Here is a 15,811-nt window from a genome sequence, read left to right as displayed (position 1 = left end):
TGAATTAATGCAGTGAGTATGATCCTTCTTCTTGTAGACTTGAGCTTTCTATTGGGAGGGATCTTTAGCTCAGAGAGACACTGGTTCATTACTTCCAAAGGATGCTTGGGAAGGTTATTTCAAAAGCACTACAGGTTCCAAGATTGACCACGATGACTGTCAAAGAAAGGTAGTGATGGAGAACTCTGGAGACTTGTGTTACTTACACAAGATTTTATTTTTTTCTGATTCTAAATAATTAATTGGATTTTCAAGAATTTCCCTCAAGTTTGCATGCAGTAACTTTCGTCTAGTGTAATCTTGACCTGCAGTGGTGTCTGCAAGTAATATATGCAGGCATGGACTTACTTTTATGATAACGTGATAATGTGAACCAGTCCTTGAAAAATATGACATCATCTCCTAACAGTACTCAAAGTTTTCTAGCAACATGGTAAGTCAAATGTCCAATACTAGGGACCCTTGCGGCTCCCTAGTATTACAATCTAAGTAATGTCAGATTTAGCTTATTTATGATCAGAGCATGTTTTCTAGAGCGAATGCGGCAAGGGTTGGGCATATTGATGACTTTGCAGGGCGTGTTGCTGCTTTGTACCCGAGGTGTCAACATTGCAAACAAGTCCTCCTCTACCCAGGCAACACTAATTAAACCATACAGATTAATTGAGCGCATGTCTAACATGGGCAGTCTTTCAGAACTGATACACCAGACATTGTCCAGAGTTCATATGAGAAAATAACTTCCCTAAAATGGAAGTTTAGAGAGCAAGCAAGACCTAAATAACACCAACGATGCTCAAAAATATTAAACTGCATTGTTTTGTTTCGGTATCGGCAATGTAAAACAAAAAGTCCAATTAGAGCGAAGTATGTTAATTACATGTTCGATGCACACAAGCCTGAAGCTTCATGCTCATCGACTCTTTGTTCGTGTGAACGCATCGTTAGAAATGAGCTCTTTGGTTTCCTCTCTGCAGAAACCAGCTGTCACTTTCAGCTCTTTAAGACAGATTGTTTTCGTCCTAACACAAAACCTGATCAGGATGCTTGTTAGACAGGAAGTAGGAAGTGAACCGACAACAGCGGTTTTAAATGAGGTCTGCAGTGGCGGCAAACAGCCAGCCAGCCAGCCTGCAGCGGTATTGGGTCGGGGTCTCCGGTCTTTACTGCCCCTCCTCCTTTCTCCCCCCACAGTGTCGCTTCTCAGTCAAAAACATTTCCAAGCTGTTCCGCTCTGCAGCCAGCGCTGCCGCTCAGCTCTTTGTGTGTTGGGGGAAGGGAGCTCAGCAGGCAGAGAAACGGTCGGAGCACTAACCTCCACAGCTGCTCGCTCTCCATTTTGGAAAGGTTACCTCGTCACAGATATTCAGATCTCAATATGGCCCGATGTTTAATTACACTGCTTTACTGTCTCTGCTGAACTGTCAAACCAATAAACTGTCTGTCAGCCACATGGAGAGCAGCGGGAGGAGGTCAGGCCTGTTTTTTTCTAGTCTTGAATGTCGGAAGAGGAGAAGGAAAGCTATTTAAAGAGATTTACAGAGCGAGGACACATTTGGGGTTTTTGAGTTTGTGGCAGCTGTAGACGCTTCTGCCTGGAGAAATGAACAGAAGAGTGAAGGAGAGGAAGCTGTGGTAACAAAGAGGCTCCGGCCATCATAAACAATATGGCTGCTTTCACAGAAGACTTGGTTGTAAAAAAAAAAGAAGAGGCTGCTGGCTGTGTAAACAAGACACGTTTCTTCTGTTTAGACAGCCATGAGGAAGAACTGAAGCTGCTGAAAGAAAAGACTTTGAAGTGACGGACAGACAAAGACACATCAAATACAATCAGAGTGAAAACTGAACCACATTTCTGTGGCTTTGATGTAAACAAAATGGAGAAAAAATTCAGTTCTGGCAGCAAAGAAATGAAGAAAAAGCCAACAAAGAATCCTAACGTCACGTTTTCTTGATTGAGACAGCAACAGGATCCCATTACGAGTAGTCTTTGGATTTAGAAGCTGTTACTGTGACAAAACAGATCTGTCAGGTTTATCAAGAAAAACACTGAGCCTGAAAACCCTGTTGGCTCAACAGGACTGAAACTAATGATAAATATTAATGTTTGATTACCGGGCATGTTAGCAGTGTGATGGTAGCTTTGGTTGGTCCATCAGCTTCGGAAATATCTCAACAGTTATTTTATGGATTTTTCACTTTGCTCAGATATTCATGTTCTCCAGCAGTCCTTGTTCATTTGCAGTTAATGTAATGTTAATACATGTATCATCATGTCATCATGGACAAATGTCTTGCCTTTTTAAAGCAAGAGTCTCAAGTCAGTCCTGACGATATAACCCTCACATGTACCGAGTTGCAAAGGGGGTTTAATTTCTGTTAACGCAAAAGTAATCTAACGCGTTACTTTTCTCAGAAGGTAACGCAGTAACGTAACAAGTTACTTTTATGCTTAGATAATAATGATCGCCGTCTGTCTGTGAGATCACAGGCATCTCACGAGCCTGCAGTGATTTCCTGTTTATTGACAAACTCAGCACATTTACAGAGCCTCAACACCATCAATGATTAATGACAACACAGCAGCAGACAGGCAGAGGGAGGGACTTTAATGTCTTCTCAGTGGCTGTGATTTTAAATGGCGATGGAAATTTGAATCCTTCATGTTCCTATTGAAGACAAAAATATTTTTAAAAACCAAACAAAAATATAGTTTCATTTATTCAGCAATTTCATAAATCAGATGTAAACTGGATTTTGCAGCCAATATTGAAGCTGGAGTGAAAGTTTACTTGTTTGGAAACTAAAATGTTTCTCATTTGATGCAGTTTTACACTTGAATCGTAATTCCTGTTAGTTTTAAAGATTATTCACCAGGTTGCTGGTGCACTGTTATTAGTTTAGTGATTAATAAGAATGCAGTAAATGTCTATCTTTATTCTGTTATTTATTTGTGTGTTACATTTTGTTACAAGTTCAGAAAGGAATTCTTGACAGAAGCGTGGTGTAAAAAAATAATCCTCTTAGTCTCTTCCACACAGAATAAAGCTTATACTTGGCAGGTATCGGTTTTGGTACTGAAAAAGTTACACCTTAAATGATAGACTTTCATTGATTAACAACTACCAGAAACTTGCACATTACATATGAACATTTCATTTATTGCTATTTATAAAAATACTGATTTTTTTATCCTCTGAGAAATCACCTGGTTTAAGTAAACAGACACGTTTTATTTCTTATTTAGATACAGATGAAGAGATGAGAAAAAGCTGAACCAAGACCAAGGCAACAGGTGAGTGTGGTATGTAAACAGACATTTCCAGGTTTACTGGTTCTACTTGTCCAGATCCAGAATCTTTGGAGGTTCTTCAGGTTCTGCTGGCTCCGCCCCCGGACCTGCGTCCTGTAGGAAGGAGAGAAGATCAAACCAGGAAACCCCACATCGAGTTACACTTAGAGGAGGGCTGTCTGTTTGGTCTTTACAGCTGCTTTCCCACTGGTCAAAAAACCTGCTAACACTCGCCTTTTTTGCTTAATGGGAAAGGTTACAATCGGTATTCAGACCCGGGTCAAATGACTCTGCAGTAGACTTGGGTAATTATCACCTCGGCTTCGATCGGCATTGATGGGAACACAAAACCTGTGTCAACACGCTAATCTCCTACCCCTGTCCGATGAGATGCTATGCTCTGTCGGTAACTTCTACGACTCCTTGTCATCTCAGCTACAAATTCCACCCGTCTCTGTCTGAGCAGCGCTCGAACATTGTTCCAAATTTGTCGACGCCGAGTTTGATAAAGAGACTGAATGAGTAATAGCTACGTTAAAGACCTAACCACCATAACATCTTCACTGTTTACTAACCCTGTTTCGGGCACGTTTGTGACGTCAGACGATGACGCAGCAGAAAAGAGTAGACTTCACTGGCAATGGGAAAAGAGACAATTGGCATTTATAAGTGGGTCTTCCTGGGTCTGAAAAACCTGTGTCAATGCGTTAAATTTAGGTGAAGCAGTCAATTAAAAAAGTGGTGACTGAAGCAAACTGGAATTTTAACTCTGCTTTGGTGAGCAGCACTAACTTGCAGGAAGTTGAACGACAGAGAGACCTTTTTTGAAACCAGAAACAGCTGTTACATCACTTTATTTGAAGCCACCAGACTCCAGGGACAAAAGCAGTAATTTTACCTCACAGCAGTAGACCAGCAAGGTAAAAATGACTGTTTTTGTCAATGGAGTCGGGTGGGTTTGAAGAGAGTGACGTAACAACCTTTTCTGGTTAAAAAAAGCATTTTGCTCTTTAACAAAAAGTCTTTCTCTGTAGGGATCCTTTCTCTTATGTTGTCAGAATAACAGTGTGAGCCTGTCCGTGGAAATATGGGCATATTTGCACCCAAGGATTACGTTACAGCATTATAACATGCCTTTGTTTTTCCCTGTTAGATTGAATGAATGAAATCAAAATGCATTTAATTCTTCTTTTCTTTTTTACATCTTCTGTGACGCACAGTGACCTCCTAATAATCTTTATTTACACGATGCCTGAGCCATCCTATTTTATTGACCAAAGCCAGAAGTTCTATAATCCTGTTTCATATTGTTTCTAATTGTCAGATCTGTGACAAAAACTAAACTAGACTAGACCCCCTTGTGTTGTTTTAACACAGGGCTTTTTGGTCTGGATGAGAGTCCAGAGTCTGATTGGTCGACTCACCCCAAACGGCTCGCTGAAGGCTCTGGAGCCGTTGTACAGAGGGTTCGGGATTGAGACCAGCGTGGGCTTCTTTCTGCCACCGTCTGCACCGTCCTCATCGTCATTCTGCCACAGAGGAAACAGGAATCACTGTTAGCAGGGCGATAATGAAATTCCAGCCAAATTTCTGTTTTAAAAAAAGAGTCAAAGGCTTGAAACTGCAGAGAAACCTCCTGGTTTGGGGGAAAATCTGTAATTGTGCAACTTTTAAATGTTGTCTTTTAAATGTGTTCTTTGCTTCTGCAGACAAATGTAGTGCAAAAATGTGATTCTGAGGGCCCAAAACCAGAAAATCTTCTCCCCTGATGACCACAGTATTAAAAATAAACCCACAAATCTTTAAAGTGAGACTTCAATTGGTGTGTTCATTCCATAAAAACACTGACATCATGTATACATTAAATATAGGTGTAATTATTCACCAGCCTTGAACAAATTTAGCAGATTTCAATTAGGCTAATACTAACATACTTGGGACAGTGTGAACCTTTAAGCTTTTCTTTTAACAAAACAGCGTGTTCCTGCCTTTACAACTCTATTACCTAGATGCTTTGTTTTATCGAAGTGGAACAAGTTCTTTCCCCTCACACAGTAGCTGGCTTAGGGAGATTTGAAATCATATCGAACTTGTAAAAGTTTTAATAAAATTCTCCCCCACAGATCCCAAATCATCTTAACAAAAAAAAGAACTGCATTTTATAAACAAATTTCCTCATCTTCTCAATCTCAGCCAGATTTAATTTTAACCTTTATTGTTTACTCGGAAAATCCCCCCCCTTACTTTAGTTACTGTGTGAGTGTGTGTGTGTGTGTGTGTGTGCGTTTGTGTTCTCACTCTGAAGTAGTGGAAGCGGAAGGCATCTGTCTTGTGTTTGAACACGTAGTAGCCGAGTGCAGCCAACACACATGCTAGCAACACCGACACCAAGATGGCCGACACTGTGGCGCTCGAGTGGGCGTGGCTTCTGGAAGTATGATGGTAGATCTGGAGATGACAGGTATGACGAACAAAAACACACATTGATTACTACAAATGCTTCCAGGCCCTAAAATCCCTTCAGCTGGGTCTACCTGGAGGCTAAAATGCAGAATCATTGATGTATATGTATCTGGTCATGAACTTTAACGGCTCTTGTTTTCAACAATCGAAAACCACAGCAGTCCCCTGAATTAAATTCACTAAAGAAAACGTCTACACGAAATGATTACAAGGCAAGATCTGACTTTACAAGAAGAGTTGTTTTTTGTATGATTCTTAATTATCTTTCTGGATGTTTAAATTAGACAGCTGAGTCGATTCCAGTGCTGTGGTAGCTGTGTGTGGTTTTAAAACAGCGTACATCAGTAACATGCTGGTTCAGACACAGCACCAGAGGAAGAAGTGGCTCTAATTGAGAGCAGCTCTGGGTTAAACCATCTGCACTCACCGGTGGAGGGGGTGCTGTGAGCGGGGCCTCGATGACGTGGATGATCCCATTTATAGCAGGAATGTCCCACTCCAGCAGCAGCCGCTTGTTCACCAGCTTAACGCTCTGAGGAGACATCATTCACTCAACATTTCTAATAGTTTTGTGTTTGGACACATGTTCTTCGTAGGTATGTGCTTGTTTTCCTGACCTCGTTTTTGCCGTGTGTAACAGTCAAGTTGGACCCAAGCCTGGATGTGATGACTTCCTGGTGTTTTAGTTCCTTGAATGGTCGTCTGCTGTTATTGGCTGAGATGTGATATTCAAGATCTCTACCTGACAGAGTCTAAACACACAGAACATGGAGTAGAAACATAATCAGATGGATCATGTTGATAATTAGATTGAACTTTAATGTTACAAACAGTATAGGTTAATGTTGATGTGTCTGCTGTTTCCTGGTTATTTGTTGGAGTCCAATACCTAAAGCTTTAAAAATATAAAATGGTAACAAAACACAATTTTGACAACATAAAATAACCTTAATAATAAATCATTATTGAAGGCTCTGGCTGTACATCACCTTGTTTTGGGTGAAGCCACCGTTATGAGGAACAAACAGCGTGACCTCAGTCTTCTTGTGAGACAGAAAGTCAACAAGCTTCTTGCCCTCCGAGGACGAGCCGCTGTAGTCCAACAAAAGCTACAGAGAGAGAGAGGAAAGTTATTTCTGTGTACAATCTATTTTAAAGACTTAAAATCTACCTAGTCTGACACCGTGTAAGGATCGTATATACTGTATTACACATCATGGTATTACCATGTAAGTTTGTTTGTAAGAGATTTAAAGCAAAGCCTTATTGTAGGGCTGTCAACAAATATTCTAAATTCAAATATATAACCAAAGTGTAATAAAAAAACGGAAATTCGGTTATTAAAATTAATATTCAATGTGAAAAAAATCAGCAGTACCGCGGCTGTCTCGCAAGCTTTCGTGTATTCTCTTATGTCCTAGCGCGCACTCGCGAGCTACGACAACCGTGTGGTAATAATGGCAGATAATTCAAATCCCAGCCCTGCCGGAGAGAGAGAGAGATTCTCAACCCTGGCATAACAGACAGGTATAGGTATGTTGATTTTTTTTTAAAGGAATAGAAGGAATAATCAAACATCATTTTGACGGCACTACTTTATTGTGGAAAGAATGAAATGAAATTCCTACAGTATCTACAGCCTGTCAGTCAGTGATGGATGCTTTTATTTTGTAAATCCTAAAACTCTTACACCACACAAACACAGATTGACTTTGCAAACATCAAACAGCTGAACCAAAGTGAATTAAGGTCTGCAGAACACAATCAGACCAATGAGATGGATTAGAGTTCGTAGACCTGGCCAGGTCTGAAACCAGACAGTTTTTGGGGGTCTAGGTGATGGCGGTCCAATCCCCCTCTTTTGTTTGTCTCTAAACCTCAATTGCTTTTGCACAAAGTGAAACTCTCCAACTTGATTGGTTAACACAGCCTCCTATACGTTTTCCAAGGTTGAAAACACATCCGCATTTATGACAAACAAAATGATCAACGTTGGTCTGAATATCAGACTTGCACTACAGAATGTAACCTTACAACAGGACAAGACAAAAAGGAATTAAATAAATGTGAAAGATAATTCTGGTTTCTTATAACTGGGTCTCATTTTTTGGTGTTGGCCGTCCTTGTTATCAAAGTCAGAGAAACTGATGTGAACTCATTTATGTAAATGGAGCGACGCCTGCAAGCTCATTCAGGCAGGCAACTCGAGCTGCACTGATTTCACACTTGACATGCGTCATTCTCCACTATCACCTGACAAACACTTCATCCCAATGTGGCTCTCTATTTAAGCTGCAGGATTTCCACTCTCCGTCTGCTCTGTCATTGCCCCTGCTGCCCTGCACCAATGCTGTTCTCATACTTTCAGCCCCACCACCGCACCAGCATCCACCTGCGGGTTTCAGTTGGGGGGGTTTAAAGTATTATCTCATCACTCTTCAAATTTCTGCATGTGAAATAAATCTGCGAGGAGTGAGGAGGCCGGAGCCAAGACGCCAACACAAGCTCAGTGGTGCAAAAAGTGGGTATGCACTATATGCGGCGCATAGGGGGCGCCAAAGCGATCTGCATTTTCTGTATTTAACAGCTGTAATGTGTCTGCATACCCCTCAGAAAGTAGGTATTTGCGTCCCTGCACAAGTTATGTTCTAAAATTGAGAACATAAGGAGTTGGTTGAGGTAGTGACTGAGCTGCAGCAGCAAACAGTATAACGTTATTAAGGATAAGAGGGGTCATTCTTTAAATGATCCAACTGTCAGACTCACCTTGTAAAAGATGGAGACGTTACTGTAGGTTGCGAGGACGCTGGTAAGGACGCCGTTACAGAAGTATCCGTTTCCGATGTAGCCAGCGGGACACGCACACGAAACATCTGCACACACACAAACATCACGTGAAACACTTTGTCTGTAAATCATCCTGCGTGTTTCAAACTGGGTTTTTTTTGGTCCAGTATCTCAAAATTGTATTTTGTTTTGTCTCTTTTGCCTCTAGATATTTCTCAAATATCATTATTATTAGTTTTATTTTATGTTACAGTTTCGTTACTGCTTCCTCTCTATATTTAATATTTTACCCTTTCTAAGCAGAGCGTTCCAGCATTAGTATTTCACACGATTGTACTTGTATAACCGGAGTGACAATAAACATCTTGAATCTTAAATCTTGGTGGAGTGTTGTGTTTTGAAGCTGTGGTAATAAAAGCCTGACTTCTTCACGAGATTTTCATATAATCATCTGTTTTAATGTATTGTAGTACAGGGGACCATGTTAGTAATAAATCAAGTAATTCATGGAGCCAAAACAACAAATATGCTGTTGCTTCAACTGTCAGACATTGATGCCTTATTCCATCAACATTAACAACGACGAAACAAAGCCTAGGACTTTATCCTTTGCTCCCTAATAAACACTGATACACTGAGTTTAATAAATATATTATACTGCCAATAAACACAAAGAAATATGATTGTAATTTTAACATCTTCTAGTTCACTTTTTTCTGACACTTTCAAGACAAATCAATTAAACTTTTAGTTGGCGTTTTATGTGTCTGATTAAATGATGAAGATAATCGTTAGTGTAAAACCAAAGAGGCTGTATGTGTTGTGAGTGTTCATCTACATCCATAGTGACTCTTTAATGCTGCAGCAAACTACATAAAAAAGGGACTCCAGAGTTAAAATAACAGCAGGGTCAGCAGGGTGGAGCTGCCTCTGTCTGAACACGGAGATTGTGCTGCCGTCATACCTGTGAGCCTGTAGCAGTAGGCGTCGTACAAGCTGTTCTGGTCCAGAGGTTCTTTGTACATTACCAGGCCCACATGGTTTCCTCCACACCTGACCGTGGGGAAGGTGGTTGGGTATCCAGCCTTCCCCCCTTCCAGCCAGCCGGCCACGCACAGATGCATCCCCAGCTGTCAGGACCAGAGAAGAAGATGACAGCGGGATAAATTAAGGATCATGGATAACAGCATGCACTGCTGCGACCGGGACAGGTCAAAGAGGTAAATACTTCCAAATTAACTGAAAAGGATGTTCATTGAGGTGTATTCAGCTTTGCTAAAATCTTGTGAAGGTAGGTTTACCTGTTGAGCGTCTCCCATCTGTTTGAAGCTGGCCAGTGTGGCGCCCTCGGCCTGGCAGGCGGCATCAGCCTGGCTGAAATTCATCTTGTACTTCCCCTCCGGAGAGCGCAGGTGAAACACTCCGGCTGTATTGGCTGAACCACAATAACCAGGTTACCTTTACCTTAAACTCAGTACAACAGTTTAATCTCTACAGCTGAAAACAAAATGTAATACATTTATCCTAAAAAAATCTTCTACAACTGATTTATACCACAGCTAACAAAAACCCTGGTCTCTGATTGGCTCTCAGGTGTACAATAACCTTGCATAAACAAAAACTTTGACCAAAAACATCAGTATATATAAATGTGTAAACTTAGCATGACCAATACACTGACTAATGAGCACCAGGTGTCACAATTTCTGGGTATTTTAATGATCTGAGCCTTAATGAGCCCCCATGTTTAACGAGCCTTAACGAGCTCTGGGCCTTAACGAGCTCTTGTGGTTGCCTGATGTATTTCAGCGTATAAAGGGTCAGCTGCTGTAGAATCAACATTCAAGGGCCAGTTCGCCAATTTTCAACCTCAGCCCTATCATGCTATTATGGGGAGCTAATGCCATTATGGTATGATGCGTAAAACGCATCATCCGGCCATCATCTAGGACGCCCGCCTCCGATGTCATGTCTCGTTCAAAGTCCTCAGGTTTGAAATGTAGACTGCAGACCTGAAGATTTTTTAGAAGATCCACCGGTATATTCTCGTCGTATTCCGGATTCTGTACCGCTCTGAGCCATTGCCTGCAGCGAAACGGTTTTACTACAGCGTCTCTCACTAGGCCGTTTCTTTCAGAGGGAGGGGCGCAATGCACGCTGGGTGTTGTAGGAATGTAGAATGGGGGAAAACCACAAGCTGTTTGTACAACTTTCTCCACAGCTATGACGCCAATTTCAAATACTATTGCTTCTATCGATTACAGAGAACACCAGCTTTGACTGACAGTGGCTTTTTCCAGGAGCAAATTGCTCCTTTAACCATTGCTTGCTCAGCAGTAGCATTACAGATGTGTTATTCTGGTAATAAGTGATGTAATAAAGGTCAGTACAGATGTGTTACCGTGGTAGTGCAGGTCCTTGCAGGTAGCCACAGGATCGCAGCCTCCGTTGTCTTCTAGGCAGCGGTCAACAGGGGGCACCACCTTGTCAAGACACTGGACTCCATTTCCCACGTACCCCTGCAGGCATTCGCAGTCACGCTCGTTCTAGAGGAAACAAATAACTGAGCGATCAGGTTAAAGCAGGAAATCAGGCTGTGTTCGGATGAGGCTGTGTCTCCTCTCTGTTCACAAAGGTTTTAAAACCCAGCAGTTACATATTTGATGAGTATTTAAGAAACTACTAAGCTTGTAGTTTAACTTGTGGCATGTTGGAACCAATGATTGTATATAAAGATGGACGACATGTCTCCACCTGTTCTCGTTTTACAAAAATGAAGCCAAAGTATCCCTGGAGCGTGTGCTACCATTTTGTGCATTTGTATCCAGAGTGTGTGCAGTAGAGATCAGCTGGTGTAGCTACAGAATTGACAAGCTGCCCCTTCCTCTACCCAAATCACACATTGACCTTGTGGCCTTGACGTGTTGGAGTCCTCAGGTGGGCTCAGCCTGCAGCAGAACAGCTTCTTGTGTTGGTCTGAAGCAGATATTCACGCTAATGGAAAGTTCAATGACTGTAGTGTTGGTGTTAGTTACGTCTCCTCTCGCCGGCCCCCCTCTACTCTGCTGCTCGGGAATAGAATGCTGAACGCTGATTTGTCAACAGAGCTGTCAATCATGAAGTCATACCCCCTTTTTATAGCATCAATCAACTAATTAAAGATAAACTTGTCAGAAAAATGAACACTTGGACATAAATCAGCATGATAAGAACTAGCTATAATGACAGAAACCATGTTTGACAAAAATGTATTTGATGTGTATTTTGATTTTATAGTTTGACTCATGTCCCATCTGTTAACGTGGAGGAGGCGGGCTTTATGACCTATACTGCAGCCAGTCAGCGGGGGGCGACAGAGAGGTTTGGCTTCACTTTTAGGGAGCTGACATGTCATCCATCTTTTTAGACAGTCAGTGGTTGGGACAGGATGATTAATTAAGTTTTGGTTGTGGAGTTCAGTGTTCTGCGTCTGTCCTGCGTCACAAAAAAGGTACTCAAAAAATAAATTGTTTTAACCTCTAATACTGACAACACGGGTTAAAAGAAAAAAAACTGAAATATTTGAAAAGATAAACAAAGGTGTTGACTCACTGGACCAGTGAACTTGCAGGAGGCAAACTCACTGCAGCCTCCATTTTCTTCAATACACCTTAATAACAGAAAACAGCAACTGTGAACATCTTGCATTAACATAAACATGGATGTCCTTTGATTTAAAAAAAACAGAGAAGTGAAACAGGAATTTAGTTCAGAAGAAATGACAGGACACACCCACCTGTTGACAGGCTCGCAGGAGTAGCCGTCTCCTTGGTAACCACTCTGACAGGTGCAGTTGACGAGCAGTCCTGTCTGGTTACAGTCTGCGTTCTGGTGACAGCCGCCGTTATACTCGGCGCAGAGGTCTGGAGCTGCAGAGGTTAATAACGCTGTCATGTGATGTGCTCACAACAAAGGACGGTGTCTGATCTGCACGTGTCATCATATCTACACATCCCTCTCAGTATTATGCAGAATGTTGAGGGCAGACAGCAATAATGGCCATATTTTAAATCTGTTTAATATTTAATCTTTTTTTTCTTTATAAACAGAAAAGACAATTGAAAGTGAAAATGTGGAGGGACCATCAGGCCATATTTCAAGGTAAAACAACAAATTTGATAACCCATTAGTTACAGTTAGACGACAGCTAATGCTAGCATTCTACCCCATCTTAGATAACGTTACTTTAGCTAGGAAGTTCGTTAGCTAGTTATTTGTTCCTAGCTAACATTACGGTAGGAGTAAAGGCCTTTCCGACTGGACCATGTAATACTACCATATAGGAATATTAGCCTTCAGCAACTTCCTTGCTAACGACAATATAATCTAGTAAGTAGCTGCACGCTAACGTTAGCTGTTGTCTGGCCATAACTTCACATATGGCAAGATTTCACATTTTAACAGTTTTCCTTTCAGTTAATCTGGAAGCTGTGAAATCATAACGATTGTCAGATGTATTGTCTATATGACTTTTAACCTAGAACACAGCGGTATGATTTCATAACAGCATTTGAGCATCCCTCTTTGAGCATGACATCAGAGTAAAATGGTCGCTTCGTTATAGTCAATTACAGCAATATTTCACTAAATTATGGTCCAATTTAGAGTAAAATAGACCATAAAGAAGGGATGCTTTAGGGCGTGGCTAACTGATTGAGTAGTACTACTAAGGCAGCCAGTAATCTAAATACTAGCTGTGTTCCAATTAAGGGGCTGCATCCTTCGAAGGACATATTTGAAGGCCCATCGCGTCACAGCAGCACGTCAAAGGCTCCTTCAGATGCAGCCAACAAATGAGTCCTTTTCCTGGGATGGATGCACTCGATGGATCCTTCGTGGCCCAACATATACTGAGATTCATTGCGTGCCAATTCAAATGAGAAGGTGGATTCCTAATCAGCCGAGGAATACACTTTAAATATAAACGTAATCGAATAGCTGCCATACAAATGCGTTAGCTATGATAGCTTGTTAGCCAGCTAGCTACCTGTTTCTAGGCGACAGCAGCCGCGTTCGGTGACGCAAACAGGAAATCCCCCATAGACCAGACCGTCTCATTTCAGTTCGGCTTTAGCGTCGACACAGGCTACGAATTATTCATCCACTGTAGATCGTGTCCTTCGAAGGATGTAGCCCCCGAATCGAGACACAGCTATGGTCACTTCTAGCTCCCAAAAAACAAGATGGCGACGGCCTAAATGCTGAACTCAAGTTTTTAAAAGGGCAGTACATAGGGCAATGGGTGATAGCATGGTCCCTACATACACTTCTTTTATATTGTCTGTGGTGTGGATGCTCACATTGTGATAGTTAAAGTTAATGTTTCTGTTTGGGCCCTTAAGACAGAATAATTATGAGCGGCTGAGTAAGTCACGTGATCTCACAACACCTGGCCCTGTGTTTCACTGCTCCCCCTGAACAAGCAGAGTGCGAAGCTGGCTGCGCTCCAGACCCGACAGAGTATCACAGGGAAGATACCAGGAGTCTGACAAATGTATTCGTGTTTATGTAAGCTAGTCCAGTTAACCTCTGCCCCCAAGTAAATAAAGCTTCAGGTCTTCTACAGTTGATCAATAAATTAAACCTTAAAGTCAACACCTCTTTTTTTTTGTCAGGATAAGTTGTTTATGTGAGCTTCTGCAGGGTCAGGGTGATCTAACATCCTGCAGCGGGCCTTATCGAGTTCTGAAGGTCAATAGATTCAAGTGTCTCATTGTTTTGTAGCTTCAAAGCCCTTTTTTAATCTGTTTTTTAACAAGTGAAGTATTTTACAAAGCTTTCACCAAGCTTATGTCTCATTTTTGAAAATAAATTACTCTCATCATCTGACAAAAGGCAGCAGAAATTAAGTATCTCCAGCTGGTTAATAGTCCTCTAGGGCTGCAGAACACTCACGTGGATCTGTGCTGCAGAAGGTGCCGTTCCCCTGAAACCCTGATTTACACCGACAACCAACACCCAGCACACAGTCGGCCTGAGCGTGGCACTGCCGGCACTCCTCTGGGATGAAGCCTGGACAGAGAGACACAGGGAAGATTCATCAAAGTAAAAAGCTAAAACAGTAAATCAGACTAACAAGTTACAACAAGAAAGCACTCCCTCTCTACACAATCCTCTAAATTAATTCTAATAAAGGCAAAGATTTTGGTTCAATGTAATTGCAGTAAAGACGTTGAAAGGATGCCAGAATAATGACAGCATGAGGTATATTTGTAGCAGTCTCAGGTGAATCTTGCTCATGTTAGGGAGTTCAGTTGTCAGGAGTTCATGTGTAAAAGGGGCGAGAGATATAAATAAAAAGAACTGCGGCAAAGTTTAGTCTGTATTTAACAGTTTTGGAATGTTTTAGTACACCTTCATTGATTTTCACCGATTCTTTTAATCCATCATTTGCTAGGAGGACTGTGTTTTGAGCTGAGAGCCTAAGATTAATTGCAGAAGTAAGACGGTAATCGTGAGAAACGTTTGTGTGACACAGAAAAACACCAGACTTTTAACAGCCCGGAATCTTTTAAATTAAGTGTATTCATGTCTTGAGGGAAACTCACCTATTTTGTTCTGGCAGTGATCTCCCTCCCAGCCCGGTTTACAGGCACACTCTCCAGAACCTTCAATGCCATCATCACACTTTCCCTGCGGCCCGCAGCTGCAGGCTGAGAGAGAGGAAAAACATTACAGCACCTCCTTAAATCAGAGAATTTAAGATAATAATCTTACAGCAAAGTTGTAATTCAGATTTCCAGGGTTCCTGTGATTACAGTGTAAAGTTAGAGTTACTTGAGGCCTGCAAAGAATCATCAGTTCAAAAATGATCAACTGTTAGAAAAAGGCTGTAAAGTCACATCGCAATTGTGGGGCATATAACTACCACTGATCATGCTGATTAAACATATATTTTTAACACCGTTATAAATGATATATGTCATACCGTATTAGTAACGCAACTGCCCACAGGTGTGTTTGTATTTATTTTGTAAAGAAACGTGTAGCTCCTCCTGAACTCTCTCTACTTTTTCATGCGGGTGTCAGTCTGAACCAAGAGTGATGAAAGGAGGAGGGGTTTTGTTTTGTTAGAGGAAAATAGACTTAAAAGTCCCAAATAATAAAAAGTACGACCATTAAAGTAGGTGGGTAGGCAGAGCTAAGCGGCTGCTTTTCTGGTCTCTGCAAGTGTTGCGAGTAAACAGCGATCTACTGTGGTCGAACAAACAAAGAGAAGATCAATGACTA

At 41.5% G+C, this 15,811-nt stretch overlaps 1 protein-coding gene across 1 annotated transcript in view; it reads right to left on the bottom strand.

Moving 5' to 3' along the window:
• Nucleotides 1-2,588: 2,588 nt before the first annotated feature.
• stab1 (stabilin 1) overlaps nt 2,589-15,811 on the bottom strand; it is a 63,244-nt gene continuing 50,021 nt past the window's right edge. Inside the window, exons 57-70 of the mRNA XM_069677687.1 lie at nt 15,130-15,234; nt 14,477-14,593; nt 12,318-12,450; nt 12,134-12,191; nt 10,944-11,088; nt 9,844-9,977; nt 9,507-9,672; nt 8,522-8,628; nt 6,745-6,864; nt 6,373-6,507; nt 6,183-6,287; nt 5,591-5,740; nt 4,717-4,821; nt 2,589-3,406 (exon numbers count right to left, since the gene is read on the bottom strand). Of these exons, the coding sequence (XP_069533788.1) occupies nt 3,338-3,406; nt 4,717-4,821; nt 5,591-5,740; nt 6,183-6,287; nt 6,373-6,507; nt 6,745-6,864; nt 8,522-8,628; nt 9,507-9,672; nt 9,844-9,977; nt 10,944-11,088; nt 12,134-12,191; nt 12,318-12,450; nt 14,477-14,593; nt 15,130-15,234 (1,649 nt within the window). The 3' untranslated portion in view covers nt 2,589-3,337. The remainder of the gene's footprint in view (nt 3,407-4,716; nt 4,822-5,590; nt 5,741-6,182; nt 6,288-6,372; nt 6,508-6,744; nt 6,865-8,521; nt 8,629-9,506; nt 9,673-9,843; nt 9,978-10,943; nt 11,089-12,133; nt 12,192-12,317; nt 12,451-14,476; nt 14,594-15,129; nt 15,235-15,811) is intronic.

This window comes from Semicossyphus pulcher, unplaced genomic scaffold (assembly GCF_022749685.1).
Source record: "Semicossyphus pulcher isolate SPU_LCO1_2020_fin unplaced genomic scaffold, fSemPul1.0.p SCAF_3, whole genome shotgun sequence".
NCBI classification, from domain to species: Eukaryota; Metazoa; Chordata; class Actinopteri; order Labriformes; family Labridae; genus Semicossyphus; species Semicossyphus pulcher.
Note: the sequence above shows the minus strand (reverse complement) of the source record. Positions and strands in the feature narration are given on the sequence as shown.